General features: G+C 42.8%; 2 protein-coding genes across 4 annotated transcripts in view; one reads left to right on the top strand and one right to left on the bottom strand.

The window, feature by feature from the left end:
• The window catches only part of SPTBN5 (spectrin beta, non-erythrocytic 5), a 349,132-nt gene extending 341,819 nt beyond the window's left edge, over positions 1-7,313 (top strand). For 2 of the 3 annotated variants that reach the window (XM_033951047.1, XM_033951048.1), the window contains exon 71: positions 5,418-7,312. In XM_033951047.1, coding sequence (XP_033806938.1) covers positions 5,418-5,538 — 121 coding nt within the window. In that variant the 3' untranslated portion in view covers positions 5,539-7,312. Of the gene's footprint in view, positions 1-5,417 lie in introns of all 3 variants that reach the window. The other variant, XM_033951049.1, reaches the window with a different exon arrangement.
• Positions 7,314-12,323: 5,010 nt separating this feature from the next.
• PLA2G4D (phospholipase A2 group IVD) overlaps positions 12,324-18,035 on the bottom strand; it is a 45,752-nt gene continuing 40,040 nt past the window's right edge. Inside the window, exon 16 of the mRNA XM_033951263.1 lies at positions 12,324-13,302. Within this exon, the coding sequence (XP_033807154.1) occupies positions 13,067-13,302 (236 nt within the window). The 3' untranslated portion in view covers positions 12,324-13,066. The remainder of the gene's footprint in view (positions 13,303-18,035) is intronic.

Raw genomic sequence — 18,035 nt, 5'->3', positions numbered from 1 at the left:
GATGATTTGTCACACCGAGAGTCACTAAATCCTGTAAATTCTAGCAAATTTTGCCTACATCGTTGTACATTTCTGCAGTTTTGGTTTGTTTGCTCCTGGTTGCTTATTTCACTGCAGACTAGGTTGGACCCCCCCCCCTTTTTTCCTCTTTGATTTTCAAGGCTTTAACATTTTTAAAAATTTATTTTGGATTTAGTTTCTTTCAGCTTTCATTGTTACAGTAGGTATTTTCCTGTCCCAAGAGAACTTACAATCATGAAGAGCAGTTCTGTGACTTGGTGCCTCTACTTGCCGCTTATGAGAAAAGGCCGTGAGTTAGTAGCCTTGCGTGTTGGTGCAAAGGGGATATAGACATAGGCAAAGCATGGGCAGGGCACCAAGTGACAGATTATACAGGGTTTTTCAAAATGATTCATCTGATTTCAAATTACTGTCTTTTTGAATTTAACAAATACAGAGTGATTAGTGATACATCAACCAAAGGATAAACTGTTCAAGTTTTGTTTCTCTCGACTTCTAAGTGCTCTACGTGACTTTCCATATTTTACACGAGCAATGTTAAGATGATAGCCGAATTCCTCTCATACTCGCACCAACATATAACATAACATAACATAAAAATTGACTTCTAGACTGCATAACCTTGCAGATAGATCTATGTGGTTTACAAAAGATTACATCTACTTACAACCGAGCAATCATCATGGAACTTAATTACCCCAAAATCTAGAGAATAAGTAATTTTTCAAATGTTTTCTAAATTCCAGATATGAGATAAGAGATAGTTGTTTGAATTCTTTGCCCCAACTGGCAGCCTGATATGAAAGCATACATTTATGAAATCTTTTGAACTTGCAACCCTTCACCAATGGAAAAACAAAAAAAAAGCATGAGCTTTACGTGAGTAGCAAAGGAAAATAAGCTGGAGAGTGACCCAACAAGACTTATAATAGACACAACCCAACTTAAAAATAATACATGCCTCAACTGGTAGCCAATGCAGTTCCCGATAACAGAGAGTTAGATGGTCATATTTCTTCAAACGAAAAATAAGCCTGACCGCAGTATTCTGTATAACTCGCGAGATTCTTTGTATGTCATTTGGAAACCACATAGTTGTATGCAGTATATAAATTATTAAATAAATAAATCCAAATGGCCTAACACTAGTGATTGAACTAGTAGCTTGAATGCTGCTGTCACTGATTCCACAGCAGTAATAATGTGATTTTTGAGCTCATCCAGGGTTGTGGGCAATGGTAGCATGTACTCAACATCCTTAACTTACCCCCAAAAGAAGAAGTCGCATGGCGTAAGTTTTCTCAAACTGCCAATACCATTGACAGATGCTCTGAGCACCCAGTAAATAAACATAGAAACATGAAGGCCAAATAATCCATCCAGTCTGCCCATCCAGAGCATCCACTATCTCCTCTTCTCCCTAAGAGATCCCATGTGCCTGTTCCACGATTTCTTGAATTCAGGCACAGTCTTTTTCTCCACCACCTCTACCAGTAGACTATTCCATGCATTTACCACTCGTTCTGTAAAAAAGTATATCCTTGAATTATTCCTGATTCAGGTCTATCACCTCTTAACTTCATTCTATGCCCTCTCATTCTGGAGCTTCCTTTCAAATGAAAGAGATTTGCCTCATGCGCATTTATGCCATGTAGGTATTTAAAAATCTCTATCATATCTCCCCTCTCCCACCTTTCCTCCAAAGTATATTGAGATCTTATGATGAAGACCACGCACCATTTTAGTAGCCTTCCTCTGTACTGACTCCATCCTGTTGATATCTTTTTGAAGGTGCAGCCTCCAGAATTGTACACAATATTCTAAATGAAGTTTTACCAGAGTCTTATACAGCAGCATTAGTACCTACTTTTTCCTACTGGTCATACCTCTCCCTATGCACCCTTGCATCCTTCTAGCTTTCATCATCACCTTTTCTACCTGGTCACCTTAAGATCATGACATACTATCACACCCAAGTCCCGCTCCTCTTTTGTGCACAAAAGTTCTTCACCCCGTAAACTGTACTGTTCCTTTGGGTTTTTGCATCCCAAATGCATGACCTCGCATTTTTTAGCATAAAATCTTAGCTGCCAAATTTCAGACCATTCAGCAAGCTTTGCTAGGTTCTTCCTTATGTTATTCACACCATCAGGGGTGTGTACTCTTGTACAGATTTTGGTATCATCCATAAAGAGGCAAATCTTTGTGGATGATACCAAAATCTGTAATGTCAACAAATCTCATACTGCACTGTGACTACCAATTCACACCTCAAAAATTGTAGCACACAAAAGGCTTGATTCTATAAAAGGTACCAAGGTTAGGTGCCACTAGGCACCCTAATCGTGGATGCCTTGTGACATCTAACTAAAATCTGCACATACCGGTAACTAAATTGTTTTTTTAAATGGTTAAATGGTACGGTAATTGACAACACCATCAAAAATCAATTAAAAATCAATTTTTTAAATTACTAATTAAGGTTATGCATGGATATCCACACAACGCCTAAGTCGAGGTGCCCTCCGACACCTAACGTCTATCTGAAAAGTAGGCGTGGTTAGAGGCAAAGAATACCGTAGAACATGGCAATTCAAAAAATGCTCACCCACATAATAGTCAATAACCACAAAAAGAACACAGGGTAGAACTATAAAATCTTCCACTAATCATGTAAACCTCAGGCGGGGAGGACGTCATACAATGTTTAAATTGTCAGATGATAGGATCTCTTATAATGCCCAGTTATTCCAGATCCCCATTTTGAAGGTGATCAATGTAATCATCCGTATGAGTCAGCCATCTTAGAACACTGTAGTGGCAATGTGAGTCAGCTCGACAACTGATGGAGTGATCCCCGAAGTAGATAGTTTTGGGAGTGATTAATTTGTGCCAATGCTGGAATGAAGATGCACTGTTAAGGTAAGCGTTGTCGTTGTATAATTATTTATGCTTATTTATCCAATCAATTTTGGAATATTTGGACCATTTTTTCATTTATAGTTTTGAGGACTGATTATTTGCTACAGGTGGGGTTGGACAGATGATTACATTGATCACCTTCAAGATGGGGATTTGGAATAATGGTGTTATAAGAGACTGACAATTTAAACATTGCATGATGTCCTCCCCCCTTGAGGTTTACCTGATTATATGATTAGTGGAAGAGTTTTTGGCTCTACCCTGCGTTCTTTAGGGGCAAAAAATAGACATGATAAACTTAGGCATGGCTAGGCATGCAAGTTAGGCGCTGGTAAATTAGACCAGATAAAACCTAGCCTAATATACCAGAGCTTATCTCAGTGATGCGCAGCATTGCTTAAGGATGCCTATGTGCCACCAAGTATGATTCCACAAAGGAAGCCTAGCAGTTGATTGACAACCAAGCAAACCAGCACCTACGAGTTAGGTGCGGTTTATAGAATCAGGCCCAAAAAGCCTTCTGCCATTTTTCACTCGCTGTCAGTTATGGAGATGTAATGTTTTATTTGGTGTATACCTAGTTAATACATGGTGATAAGTGCGGAATTATCCTCATTTGAAATTGGATAAATCATTTTGAAAAACCCTGTATAAGTTAGGTGTGGTGTGACCTCACGTATCATCACATATGTCTATGGTTGGGGGAAATGAAGGTGTGCCAATGGCGGCTTATGCTGGTATTCTATAACGCCATCTTGACACCAAAATGCCATTACAGAATTGACAAACAGCACACACCATTGGGGCACCTAACCCGTGGTGCCCAGGTATAGAATTGTTACCTAAAAGGAGGGTTAATAATAATAATTTATTTCTTATATACCGCTATACCGTGAAGTTCGAAGCAGTTTACAATAAAGATACATTTGACAGTACATGGGATAGAAACGGTTTACAATAAAGATACATTTAGTTAGTACATGGGATGCAAGTGGTTTACATTACTTGGCCAAGATCACAAGGAGTCACAGTGAGATTTGAACCCTGGCTTTCTTGGTTCTCAGCCTGCTATCTAGCCGCTAGCTTAAAAGACTGGGAGACAGCAAGAACAATTCATTAGATGCTCTTTGCTTCTTTTTTTTCCCCAGCTGCCTGAGTGTTTTATATATAATATTTTCAAAGCACTGTGATGTGGAAAGCCCTCTTCTCATTTGCAGGAGTTTTATGGTATAGAACCTGGAAACCCCTTGAAGATTTTAAGCCAGCATCTGAAGGCAAATTCAGAGCACGCTGAGCTGTGAATTCCAGGACTGTGCAAAAAGATGTTTGTTTAATATATTTAGGGGTTAGTATTCAGCTGGCAGCACATTTTGCTGATTGTTGCTGGCGTTATGTCCAAAAATTCAATGCTGGGCCATGTTCAGTTTCGGCATTGAATTTCCAGGTTTGTGTAGCAGGCTAAAGCATAACCAGCTAAGTGTGAAATTCATCATTTCACCATCTATAGGGCACCACATAAAGATAGGTCTGAATTTTATTTGGTCCTATTTATGTGGTTACCTTGGTCAGTTAAGTGCTGACTCCACCCCTGGAACACCCCCAGAATAGTTGGTTTTGAGTTGGGTGCTAACCAGGCCTTTTCAACAGCATTAACTGCCACTAGTGCTGCTGAAAAAGACTGGTTAGCCCCAAACAAACAGTTTAACCAGCCAGGAGCTGTTTCTGTCAAGTTAAATCACTTGAATATTGACCTGACAGTGTTTTCATTGAATGATCATATTGAACCTTTGTCAGTCTTGCCTTCTATAGTTGGAAGAGCCACAGCATTGTGTAGAATAAGATTTTTCTTTTTTAAAAAAAATTCTTTATTTAATAATTTTAATTCAATAATCTCAGTGCAAAACACAATTAGCACTGAATATAATTCATAAATTTAATAAGCTAATAAGGAGAATGCATCTTATCAATACTAAAATTAAAACAGTTCCATTCCCTGTCTCGCCCACCTCCCTCCCAGGAGACCTGGTTCCAAAACCTTAGGGTAGAATAATTCTTCTTAAAGCTTCTTTTTCCAATTCAATGTAAGTCTCCCATATGTCATTAAATTTTACCCATTGATTAGTTAAAAGGGCTGAAAGTCTATATTTTTCACTTGCTATTCCTAAACGTTTCCTCGCATCTCTAAGTAGGAACATTTAGCGTACGCCATTGCTGAGCTAATGTCAATACCAAGTTCAAAAGTTTAGATTGAGAAAGTGTTAAACCCTCTATTCTTACTCCCAGCAATGCCCTTTCAGCATGTGAGCAGATTAATTCAGACTCCACTTAAGTTGAAAGCTGAATAAGATTTTTCACTCCATCCTTAGCCCTTTTTAGCAGTCACATGCAGCTTGCAGTTGATTTCTCAGTGAATATACCGGTATGTCACATTAAATAAACAGTTTTTGACTTCTCTGCAATTTGTATCTCTACAGGAGGACACCTTCCTTTCGACTTCGACATAAGGCCGCATCTGAAGAGAACAAGAAAGCTGCTGAGGGGATTCAGTACTCCTCCCGGGACTCTGCTGGTACGGCTAAGAATTATCAGCTCTGAATGACTGGCAGTCACCCTTGCACTCTGTATTCCAAACACATAATGCAGTATGGCAGGAAGGAGCTGAGTTTTAGAATTGTTTCTTATGGCATTGGAGTGGGAGGAGGAGCCTAATGGTTAGAGCAGCAGACTGAGAACTAGGGAAGCCCAGTTCAAATCTTACTGCAGACCTTCTGGTCTTGGGCAAATCACTTAGCTTACCATTGCAGAGATGCCAGGTTACTCAGATTTTAGTACAGTCCTGGATTTCTGACCACTCTACCCTGGTGCATGTATAGGACTTACAACACTAATTTCAATGGGTAGGATTGGGCCTACAAATCCTAAGCTGCTTTGGGATATAAGCACAAAATCAGGACTGGCCAAAAATTCTCCAGCCCGGAACTGGGTAATTTGGCACCTCTTCCATTGTCTCAATTACAAAACTTAGATTGTGAGCCCTCTGGGGATAGGACAATAACTAGTGCACCTGAAAATGGGTGAGCGCAATCCAAAAATCCAAAGTGGAAGTGACTATATTTCCCACTAGGGCAAGCTTGCCCAACTGAGAGTTGAGAGTTATCATTGGTAAGGGTGAGGAGGGCAATGGCTGGAGAACAGAGCTGTTCCTGGATGGTAAAATGCTGCTGAATATTGGGCAGACTGTCTCCAAGCTGTGGATTAAAACCTGGCACTGATTTTTTAAACCCAACTGCTACTTAGTTCATCCATACCAAAATCATAATTGTCTTGGTAAAACTGGGGAAGATGGTAGGTAATATTTATATTAATATTTTGCATAATAAACTAAATGTAAGCAAATAATAAAATCCAAAAGAAATTATTGCATAAACAGTCTGCCTCCTGCCCATCCACCTCTCTTCCTGTGAAACTATCACTGAAATGCTTTCATGTTTTCCTTATATATACCGATGCTTGCTTATTTCTGATCTGAAGAAGAAGGGTTACCTTCAAAAACTCATCATAAAATGCATTGAGTTAGTCCAATAAAAAAGTTATTACCTTATTGCCATAATGGAGAAAAATTTATACTTTTTCATAAAATCCACTCATACACAGAAGTTGGGCCTGCCATTTTGCAGGCCTAAATATCTTATACATGTGGGGTGGGGGGAGGGGGTGTAATTCTATATATAGTGCAGCTAGAATTAGGCATCAAAAGGATCCATACTGAGCCCTTAAACATAGGGTTACCAGATTTTCCATTTGGAATATCCGGATCCCTAGACTCACCCCTAGGCCCGCACAGTTCCACCCTGTTATGCCCCAGTTCTGCTTCCAATCCCGCCCTAGCATAATCCCTGCCCTCCTGCTGCCTGCTGTCGTCGGGCAGGAAGACATCCGCGCATGCACAGATGCCCTCCTTCCTGACAGTGATTTCATTGAAGCTTTTAAAAACACAGACAAAGTGCTGGGTTTTGAAAAGTCATCCGGACCCCCGGACATATCCTCAAAAGGAGGACATGTCCGGGGGAAATCCGGACGTCTGATAACCTTACTTCAACAGCTTTCAATCTCTATAGAATAAGAGCTCAGTGAAAAAGAAGCGCTTTAAGGACTTAAGCCTCACAGAAGCTAGCATAATAACCACGCCCAAAGTTAGGTGTGAATGGCCATTATTTTGCAACCCTGCGCCTAACTTTTTGGACTGCCCCTCACCTGCCTTTCCTTCTGTTTAGAATTTGAGGGCTAAAGTATCCTTAGAGTGGTAGAATATTGTCACTCGACATATAATGTTCTGCCAGTTCTTGGCCTGCCCCTAACCTCACATCTCTATGTATGCATTAAATTTTTGAGAAGAACCCACAATGCTGTATTCTGTCCATAAAATTATGCAAATAACTGGCTAAAAAAAAAAAAGATTTACGTTGTCAGCCACATAGCTATCCCACATAGCCTGACCTGTGGCTCAGAAACCGTGAAGGCCTTCTCCTCCTATTGTGTAGTTTTGGTAGGATGGTCAAAAGAAGGAGGCCTGGTAAAGGAAGTGACCTAGGCCAGGATGCTCAAAAAAATGCATTAAAAAGCGACGGTCTGCTATCACAGCCATTTTGATAGCGAACTGAAAAATGTGAGACATTCTCAAAAAATCATAAATGCTGTCGGTGGACAGCAGCAAAGATTCATTAAATTTGCATGCACCAGAGAGGGGCCTGAGGTTCTGGTTGGCCCAAGTTGTTTAAGACCCCTCCCATGAGAGGGGCCTTTTAAACCAGGGCCAATCAGAGCCTTAGGCCCCTTCACGGTGCATCTGGTCAGGGGCCTGAGGCTCTGATTGGCCTGGATGTCTGAGGCCCCGCCTATGGGGCATCTGGGCCAATCAGACCCTTAGGCCCCTTCATGGTGCATCTAGGAGGAGGTGTTTGTAGGGTGGTGGTGGGGGGTCATTTACTAGTGGGAGAGAGTGGATATCTCTCCCGCTGCAGGGGGTGCATGTGAGGCAGGTGTTTCTTGGCAGCAGGAGAGAATCGGCAGGAAAGAAGTGGGGGTGGGGTGCAGGGGTGCTCCACTGCCCTGGGCACCTCCTACATCACTGCTTGGGGTGACAGTGTCTGAGGATCTGAAGGTGACAAAACAGTGTGACAAGATGGTGGCTGTAGTCAGAAGGATGCTGGACTGTATAGAGAGAGGTGTTGATGCCCCTATACAGGTCATTGGTGAGGCCCCACATTGAGTACCGTGTTCAGTTTCTGGCTAAGAATGTATCTGGCTAAGAATGTAAAGACTTGAAGCAGTCCAGAGAAAAATGGCAAAAATGGTATGAGGCTTGCGCCAAAAGACATACAAGAAGAGACTGGAAGACCTGAATATGTATACACTAGAGCAGAGGAGGAACAGGGGAGATATGATACATACATTTAAAATACTTAATATAGAAACTAACCTTTTCCAGAGAAGGAAAATGGTAAAACTGGAGGACATGAATTAAGGTTGTGGGATGGCAAACTTAGGAGTAATGTTTGGAAATTATTTTTCTTAGAGAGGGTGGTGGATACCTGGAATGCCCTCCCAAGGGAGATGGTGAAGATGAAAATGGTGATGGAATTCAAAAAAGCTTGGGATGAACACAGAGGATCTCTAATTAGAAAATGCATGGTATAAAACAAACTAAGGCCCGTATTGGGCAATCCTGCACGGTCTGTGTCCCATATATGGTGATTTGGTTTAGGATGAGCTGGGAGGGCTTTGATGGAAGCTCCAGGGACAGGATGATGAAGAAAGGCTGGAGTGAGCTTCAATGGCAAATCCAGCAGTGGGAACCTAAAGACAGTACCGGGTGGACTTCTATGGTCTATTGCTTGGAAATATTAAAGAAAAAAGACAATTTAACAATAAATGTATAATGAGTGTGACTATTGGGCAGACTAGATGGAATGTTCAGGTCTTTATCTGCTGTCATTTACTACAGTATGTTGTTATGTTACTAAGTAAGATGCTGCGTCTGCTCCAATGTGTACTTGTGATGCGGCTGGATGCTGTGAGCAGTTCAAGCTGCTTTCAAGGTAAGCAGAGGTGGTTCTTGCACTGTCCCATGGCCTCCTTGGAGGTGTTCGGACTATATCTTTTATGGTACTTGGGCTGCACTGCTGCATTTCTTCACACAGCCCAGAGAAGTTGTTCCATAACCAAGGTTAGCTTTTCAAAGCCTGGACCACTGCTGGGTTTTGGAAAGTCCGTCCAGACTTTCTGGACGGTCCTCTAAAAAGAGGATATGTCTGGGTTTTCCCAGACGTCTGGTAACCCTATCGTGAACCACTCTGCAGTGTCCATTGCCTCTAGACCTCAGGCTGTAGGCTTTGGCAGGTGGACCTTCTGGAATAGAGGGGAGGATTTGTTATACCACCTTTTTGCAGTTGCTAACAATGTAGTTTACATATTATATTCAGGTGCTTATTTTGTACCTGGAGCAATAGAGGGCAGTGGGAATGAACCCAGTTCTCCTGGATCTCAGGTCACTGCACTAACCATTAGGCTACTCTAATGCCCTTTACCCCCAGGATTCAGTCACACAAAGCTAATTGTTTTATTCTCCTTACAACTCTTTGCTATATGCTTTCTCCACAATACTACAGATCATTGTAAAGTTATTGGACAGGAAAGAGAGCCTTTGTTCCCAGGAGGTGGGGCTAGGGTTACCAAATGTCCAGGAAAACCCGGACATGTCCTCTTTGGAGGACTGTGGAGGGATTTCCAAAACCTGGCAGTTTGACCGGGTTTTGGATATCCCCATACTCTGAGCCACATCTGGAGGCCCTCTGCGCATGTGTGGATGTCAATGCAATGACCTCATACGTGTGCACACATGCACGTGGCATCATTGTGTCAACATCTGCGCAAGAGACAGGAGGTTCAGCTGGGGGCAGAATAGGGAAGGCGAGGTGTCCTCCGTCTTTTTTTTTTTTTTTATAAAGAGGAAATCTGGCAACCCTAGGTGGGGCTATTTAATAAAGAATATGCTAGAGGAGAAAGAGGTGAGAGCCAGGATCATCAAGGGAGATGGTCAGTGCGTGACCAATCCCATGCCAATGGGAAGAAGGGAAATCACACTCTTAATACACTGGGCCGTATGCCACAGTACTCCAGCCTAGGACAATGAGAGGGAGGTACTGTGCTCAGTGTAAGCATGGCATGCCCTAGGAAAACGTATCCAACAAAGCACTGTGGAACCAGTCCCTGGACTTCTAGAGGTTAAAACGATAATGTTTATTGATACAAAATTAAAATGCAATACATAATAATGTTGGCTCTTATATTATGTATTGCATTTTAATTTTGTATCAATAAGCATTATCGTTTTAACCTCTGGAAGTCCAGAGACTGGTCCCACACTGTTTTGCTGGAAACATTTGTACTATTGTGGTACCAAGGTCCATTGCTGTGAGAGACTGGACCGTTTTTTGGCATTGACCACACCACAGTGTTGTTTGGTTTTTAACTGGGAAAACATATGACATCAACCTAAGAGTTGCTGCTGTACTGAGTCAGACTTAGGGTCGATCTAGCCTAAGTATCCTGCTTCCAGCAGCAGCTAGTCCAGTTCACAAGTACCTGGCAGAGACCAAAACATAGCACAATTTCATGCTGCTTAAACCAGGAATAAGATGTGGCTATTCCCCAGGTCCACTTTACTTCCTGAACCTTTCCTCCAGGAATTTGTTCATACTACTTTAGCTGCTTTTATCACTTGTGCCAGGAGAGTCAACACATGTACTGAGTGTCTCAGTAGTTCATTACCTGTCACTGTTGTGTCTTGGACACCACACACAATATGAGAGAGGAAAATAGCAAAGACTCTTAGCCCCGTACTCACCCCAGGCATTCTTCCAATTGGAGCCCTTCTTTCCTTTTCCCAGACTTCTAATAATTACTGCCTGCTTTCATTTCTGCCCCCATCTTCAAATATCCAAGTGTACTGGCCATAGGGTCTCCCCCTCACTATCACTGCACATTTCTGGCATAGTGCAGAAAAGATTCAGAAACAGGTGGAGAATCCAAGAGCAAGCAGGGATGACTTGGAGAATTAGATTTTGGGGTTTTTTTTTTTTTTTTATCCAATAAATACCTTTTGTTGGTTTTGGGGATATATAACGCACATTACTCTTGCTTTGTGTTTTAAAATTCCCTCTACTTTCAAGGACCGAAGTGACTTTTCCTGGTGATGCGTTTTGACTAGACTTTATTTAAATTGTGTTTGATAAAAATTGATGTTCTTGTACCTTCAAAGTCTCCCTAATTAGCTGGAAAATACCTTTATTTACAGTTTATATCTACCTAAGGGCCCCTTTTACAAAGCCACGGTAGCAGCTGCCATGCTTCAAATGCTCTGACACCCATTAAATCCCTATGTACGTCGGGGCGATTAACCGCAGCTTTGTAAAAGGAGTCTTGAGAGCGCTGTCAAAGCCTCTCTGCAATAGTCCGAGCTTCCTGGTCCCTCTCATATGAGAGCCAGCAACTCAGGGGAACAAACCAAACATAGGTCATAGGTCTTTATTCCCAAAGTTGCTTTTGTTGGCAAGGGCAAACAAGGCAATTGCCTGAGATCCTTTCAAGAACTGGTTTGATGTGGCTGAGTCAGAACTTGTGTAACTGGCACTGATTGGACCCACACTTTATATCTGCCCTGGTTCCCCATGTGTCCTCTGGGTTCCCTTCCCTGATCTGTGCAGTTAACAATGATTGATGTGAAGCCTGGGGTGATGTGAAAAACACAGGCTTCAGTTAAACAAAATGCTGTAATTTTATCTGAAGGTGTAACCTACAGCAACCTTCAAAAGTCAGGGCTGGTGTTAAGGGGGGTGCAAATAGGGCAGATGCCCTGAGACCCCATGCTATAGAAGGCCCCACAGCCAGCCTAAATCTGAAGGAGATGCAGTCTGCTGGTGAGCTTGGGGGCCCCTTTCCACATTTCTGCTCTGGGTTCCAGTATGTCTAATACTGGCCCTGAATTTTACAAATCCAAACTCTATTGAAATGTTGCTCGTGTTTTTGTCTATGGGAACGTTTCCAGCCCCTGTGGCTTGTCTTGGTTGAGAAGTGGCGTGCAGTGCTCCAGCTCTCACGCTGTGGTGTCCAGTGCTCTTGGCTGTCACTAGATTCACAGTATTGAAAGGCTGTAGTGCCCTAGTCTTTTTCTATGGTCAGTGTAATGGTGATGTACGACTTTCATAGCATATACAGACAGCCAAGGATGGATTCAGTCATTAAGGTTTTCAAATCAAGTCAAATGTAATTCTATTTTTATTACAATATGCAGCACAAACTCAGATTCTGCACTGTCTGGTCATATGAGCGCTTTATACATACAGCACAGATCTCTGTTCAAGTAAAACTATTCCCTGAGTTTACCATGTTCTTTTTCTTTAAAAACATAAATAGTCATAGTCATGCCAGGATTAGATGAATGGGTAGAAGGAAAGGAGCAATGTCCAGTTCCACTCAATGGGGGAAGGGGTAGTGGAGCTCGGTGTAGCAGTACTGTAGTGCCAGGCTGGCATCTCACCATAGAGTGCAGATCACACCTTGGAGCTGGCACTGCCTGCAGTCAGTTCTCAAAATTTAAGAATTCACTTCATCTCACAAGTTGCGCTTGTTACCTGTGAGAGGCTGCACAGTCTGAGCCCCCACATTTAAGAGAAGTGATGTTCTGAGATTAAGCTGGATGAATGCCCCCCCAAGAAGAAGTCACCTGTCCATTGCAGAATATCTTATGAATCAAGACTTTGGGGTTATATGAAACAACTGTGAAGTCTGTAAACAGATAAATCATATGTAGTAGTCTATGTTATAAGACAGAAAGCAAGAATGATCACACTGTATTAATTGTTTAAAAAAATTAGCACATGGTGGCAGGAGGATAAGGAGTGCCCATTCTGAACTGAAGAGGCCATCCTTACAAATCTGTAGTACAAGAAACTGGTCCTCAACTACAGAACAATGAGTAAAGGATGGAGACAACTTTTTGTCAGCCACCAAGCTCCATGGATATTTTGTAGAGTAGCAGAGTCCCCTCTTGTGTTAAGAGGCTTCAGTGTCTGTGACTGTTGCCTGATGCTGCTGCCACTGCGTGTTTTCTTCGTTCCAGCGCTGTACGGAAGGCCTGTAAAATGAGATCCTTGTTGTTCTGAACATTGTATTCGGTCAGGCTTAATAGCTGGTTGAAGCTGTGCTCGCTATAAGTCAAATTCAGTAAACGATAAGGTGACTGTGAACTGGTGAGATGCACATCACCGTCTTCTAATTCAGCAGGACTTCGCTTTACCCCTAAACCAAAAAAGGGAAAAAATCAAATGAATCCTTTGCGATTTCCAGGTTTTTCATTTGCACTACAGGAATTTGGAACCACTTCCTACTCCCTCAGTACTGCTGTGCAGGTAGAGGGATGAGAAGGATAGAAACATAGAAAGATGACGGCAGATAAGGGCTACAGCCCATTAAGTCTGCCCACACCATTTACCCACCCTCTTAAGTCTACTGACCCCCTAAAGTATAATTGTAATTATACTGTCACTCTACTGACCCGCTTATTCAAGTCCATACCCTAGTGACCCTATCCCTTGGCATGACCCTCGTAGGGATCCCACATAGGTATCCCATTTGTTCTTGAAGTCTGGGATGCTGCGTGCCGTTTTAAATAGCCTGTGCCGTTTGCAATGTCCAGAGTTGATTCTAATGCACATGCACTGCCGTTGGTTTTTAAAATTCAAACCTCCCACATTTTCCCTTGGAAATTAGCAGCTCTTCATGCTGACACTAAAATGACCCATGTACTCTGCACCTCCTAACTATGCAGGTGGCCGAATGTATGTATATTCACTTCTCAAATAGCTATGATAAAACTGCACACTATAGAAATCTGTGCTTGTTTTTAGCTAGGCAGAAGAGGGCATGCAAAATCTCTGGGGATATTTTGATATAGTACAACAAAGCTTTTACGTCTCATAACTTGCAAAGGCCAAAAAACTGTTGGTGCCACCTGACACAGGGGGTCCCTTTTCGATCTTTTTTCTGTCATCTCTAGCTATCTTTTGCAGTCCAGCTGCAACCAAGAATAATAAAAATTCACACCTATGGTGGTGCCCACATCTGAATTGATTTGTCTTAGTCACAGTGCCTTCATTCAACCATTCCGATGACAATGATTGTGACTGAGGCTCATGAGTGTCCTGTTCCTTCACTGCTGGGATGGGGGAGCAGGGACAGGCTTTTTTGGTTTTGTTTTTTTCGATATTCGCTGTCACCATGATGTTTATCAGGTTTGTCATGGTCTATTGACAGTTTTTTGGGATTACTACTGTGACTTTCCTCCTCTCCACCCAGTCTCCACTGCTCCGAGTGCCTTTAAATATATCCTTTATGGTTTAGGCCATTAATCCAGTTTTCCTTTTGCTATATTATTTGCACTAAAATATTACCTTCCTCATATTGATTTTCAAAATTAATGGGGGTGCAGATGGTGGGGTGAATTTACAGTAGGGGGCGGGGCACAGCTAAAGGTTCATGCAGGGCATCAGATGCCCTTGGGCCAGCCTTGTTTAGGAGGTCAGATGTATATTCCAGGGCTGGGTGCTTAAATATAGGCACTTCAGTTTTAGGTTCTATGACTTAAAGTCAGGTGCCTATATTCAGTACAAAGTTAGTGGCACAAGCGGCTCCTACTCATATATGCGTCAATCATGAAGGCTGGCCACTAATTTTCAGTGGCAATATCCACATAATGCAGCTGAAAATGACCACTGAGCACCCAGCCCTATCCCGATTGCACTGAAGCAGTCTAGAGGTGGAGCTACAGTGGATCCAGGACTCACCCAGTTAGCAGCGCGATTCAGCCCACTAAGGGGGCAATTCTGCATAGGGCACCCAAAGTCAGGCACGGAGATGGGGAAAGAAGGCAGGTGAGCCAATCCCAAACCAGGGTAAAATGTCATTTCTGGACGAACGTGTATTTAGGCCCTATTCTGTAACTGGGTCTCTACGGGTTCGTGCACACTGCTACAAAGGGGGCAGTCCCATAGGAGGGGCTTGGGCAGGGCAAAGCACCGATCACTCGTGCTACTGAATACTATAAGTTGCACGTCCAACTGCCTGTATGTAGGTGGGAGCATTTGCACCAGCTTTTGACTGGTATAAGCACTCACACTAAAGATGGGCCCTCTACTTAAGTTAGTATGCGGAACTACCATTATAGAACTGGATCTTAGCACACACTATCCTGGTGCCTAACTAAAGGGCACCCTATGTTTATGTTTATTGAACGCTTCCATACTGCTACTAATGACTGGGGAGTCAATTCAGAGCAGTTTACATGAGCTTCTGTAATGGTGTTACAATACAGAGTTGCTGTTTTCTGAGTTGGTTTTCAATACAGACACATTTATACCATAATCAATCATCCTACGTATATACACATATAATACTAGTATTGTGTACTATGTTCATCCTACTTATTTACACATATAATACCTGTATCGTGGTCTATGTTGTGTTCCTAATGGGGACTAGACTATGTAGAATTCTCCTGCAAATGGGTTCTGGATAATGTTAGGACAGCAAAAAGGCCGCCCTAACTGTATCTGGGTACTGATCCAAACTTTGCTGGTATCTGGATAAGAGCTAGCGATTAGGTATACATATGGGACTCAATTCAGTAAATGGCACTAGCGCTATTAAGGAGTGCTGGGATCCATGCCCAACTTTTGGGCATGAAGATTTATACCAGTTGAAACCTGATGTAAATCCTCAAAATGGAAATTAGGCGCAGAACCCCCAAATTCTATAATACTAAGTGCATCATTAGTGAACGACCCTGACCTGGAGAAAATATTTCCTCATCCAATGTGTAATTACACTCTGGAATTTGTTGCCGGAGAATGTGGTGAAATCGGTTAGCTTAGCAGGGACTAAAAAAGGTTTGGCTAATTTATTGAGATGGCTTGGGATAAGCAGCATAAAATCTGTTTCACCACTTGGGATCTAGCTGGATATTTGGGACCTGGGTTGGCCACTGTTGAAAACAGGATACTGGGCTTGATGGGCCTTCAGTCTATCCTAGTATGACAATTCTTATGCCCATGCCCCTCCCTTGGGCTATATATTAGGGGTCAGGTTCCTCTTTAGTGCTGAGCTCTAAGGATTTGACTCTCTTGAAACCCTGACATTAAACAAATTCAGTGACAAAATATGCTTAATTCCTCTCTCTGAGACAGGAATGATAACAGATCAAGCCCATCTGCAGATAGTAACTTTGTGGAGGCATCCAGTTATTTTGGAGGAAGGGTCTCCCCACTCCTCCTCCCTTCCCATATACCCTTACAATACTCTCTCTCTCTCTAGTCACCCTCCTTCCCACTCCAGTCTTCTCTTATCCTTCGTCATACTTGCTTGAGCCTCTCTCTCAACTCCCCTCGATTATGGGATCTTTTGAGGTCGCGCAAGCCTATGGTACACTGTGCGCTTAATCCACAGAATGTAGTGAAAGCAGAAGTAGCATGAAGCACCTCTCTCCTGCCAGCCAGGTGGAGAGGGAAAGGATTACACAGACTGAGGATGGAGATGGGGGGGGGGGGGGGGGCGAGGGGATTAGGTTAAGAAATATCTGGCTAGAATCTAGCAGTTAAAAAGAATTTCTAATACCATGTTGTCGGGCATGGAGTAGGTTGCCTAGTGGTTAGAGCTGCTGCTTCAGCACCCTGAGGTTGTGTGTTCAATCCCAGCCTGTTCCTTGTGACTCTGGGCAAATCACTTAACAGTCTGTTGCCTCAGGAATTTCCCAAAGTCCTTCTAGTTCTCAACTATTTCAGCAACTACAACAAAGCTTTCGATAGTGGCTCTACCTGTGTCCCCCAAAGTTTGCTTTCAAATCTCTGCCCCCCCCCCCCAGCCTGTTCTTTTTTTTCTCTGTCATCTCTTTTCCATGTCGACCACAAGAGGACATCCGCTCAAACTCAGGGGAGGGAAGTTTCGTGGAGACGCCAGGAAGTACTTCTTCACGGAGAGAGTGATTGAGCATTGGAACAAGCTTCCAGTGCAGGTGGTCGAGGCACGCAGCATCCCAGACTTCAAGAACAAATGGGATACCTATGTGGGATCCCTACGAGGGTCATGCCAAGGGATAGGGTCACTAGGGTATGGACTTGAATGAGCGGGTCAGTAGAGTGACAGTATAATTACAATTATACTTTAGGGGGTCAGTAGACTTAAGAGGGTGGGTAAATGGTGTGGGCAGACTTAATGGGCTGTAGCCCTTATCTGCCGTCATCTTTCTATGTTTCTATCCTTCTCATCCCTCTACCTGCACAGCAGTACTGAGGGAGTAGGAAGTGAGTGGGATAGGGATAGAGTGAAAGCTGATGCTCCCAGATCCTCTCAGCTGTTCCGCTGTTTGCATGCTTCTTACTTTAGCAAGAAAGGGCAAACTAGATGGTAACAAGGAGCAACTGCAAGAAGAGGGATCATACTTACTCAGTATATTCTCGAACCGCCATGAATAAAGTGAATCATGCTGGGAAGGGCACATTAAGAATCCCAGAATTGCCTTCTCAGTGTAAAGTAGGTATATCCCTGTAGATATATTTCGAACACCCAACCCACTTCACCATCCCACCTTATTAACTACTCCCCCTTCACCCTCCCCCCTGCTCCACCCACATGTAAATACTGTGCACACCAGCAAATTAAAAAGTTGCAGAAATGCAGGATTTCCCTATAACTGGGAACAGGCAAACAGAAGATCTATCTCAGTGTCTCTCAGCAGATCCAGAATCCTGCAGCTAGGTTGATCTTCGCAAAAGTAAACTTGATCATGTTTCCCCGCTTCTGTCAAAACTTCACTGGCTTCCAGTCATTTCTAGGATTCACTTTAAATGTGCCTGCCTAACATTCAAGATCTTGCATGGCATTCTTCCTCCCCTAATTCCACTATTTTGGAATTCTATGAGACCTGACACTACCTGATCCATCCAAAAATTTAAACTATCTTTTCCCTTCGTTAAAAGGCG

The sequence above is a fragment of the Geotrypetes seraphini genome, chromosome 7 (assembly GCF_902459505.1).
Source record: "Geotrypetes seraphini chromosome 7, aGeoSer1.1, whole genome shotgun sequence".
Classification (NCBI taxonomy): domain Eukaryota; kingdom Metazoa; phylum Chordata; class Amphibia; order Gymnophiona; family Dermophiidae; genus Geotrypetes; species Geotrypetes seraphini.
Note: the sequence above shows the minus strand (reverse complement) of the source record. Positions and strands in the feature narration are given on the sequence as shown.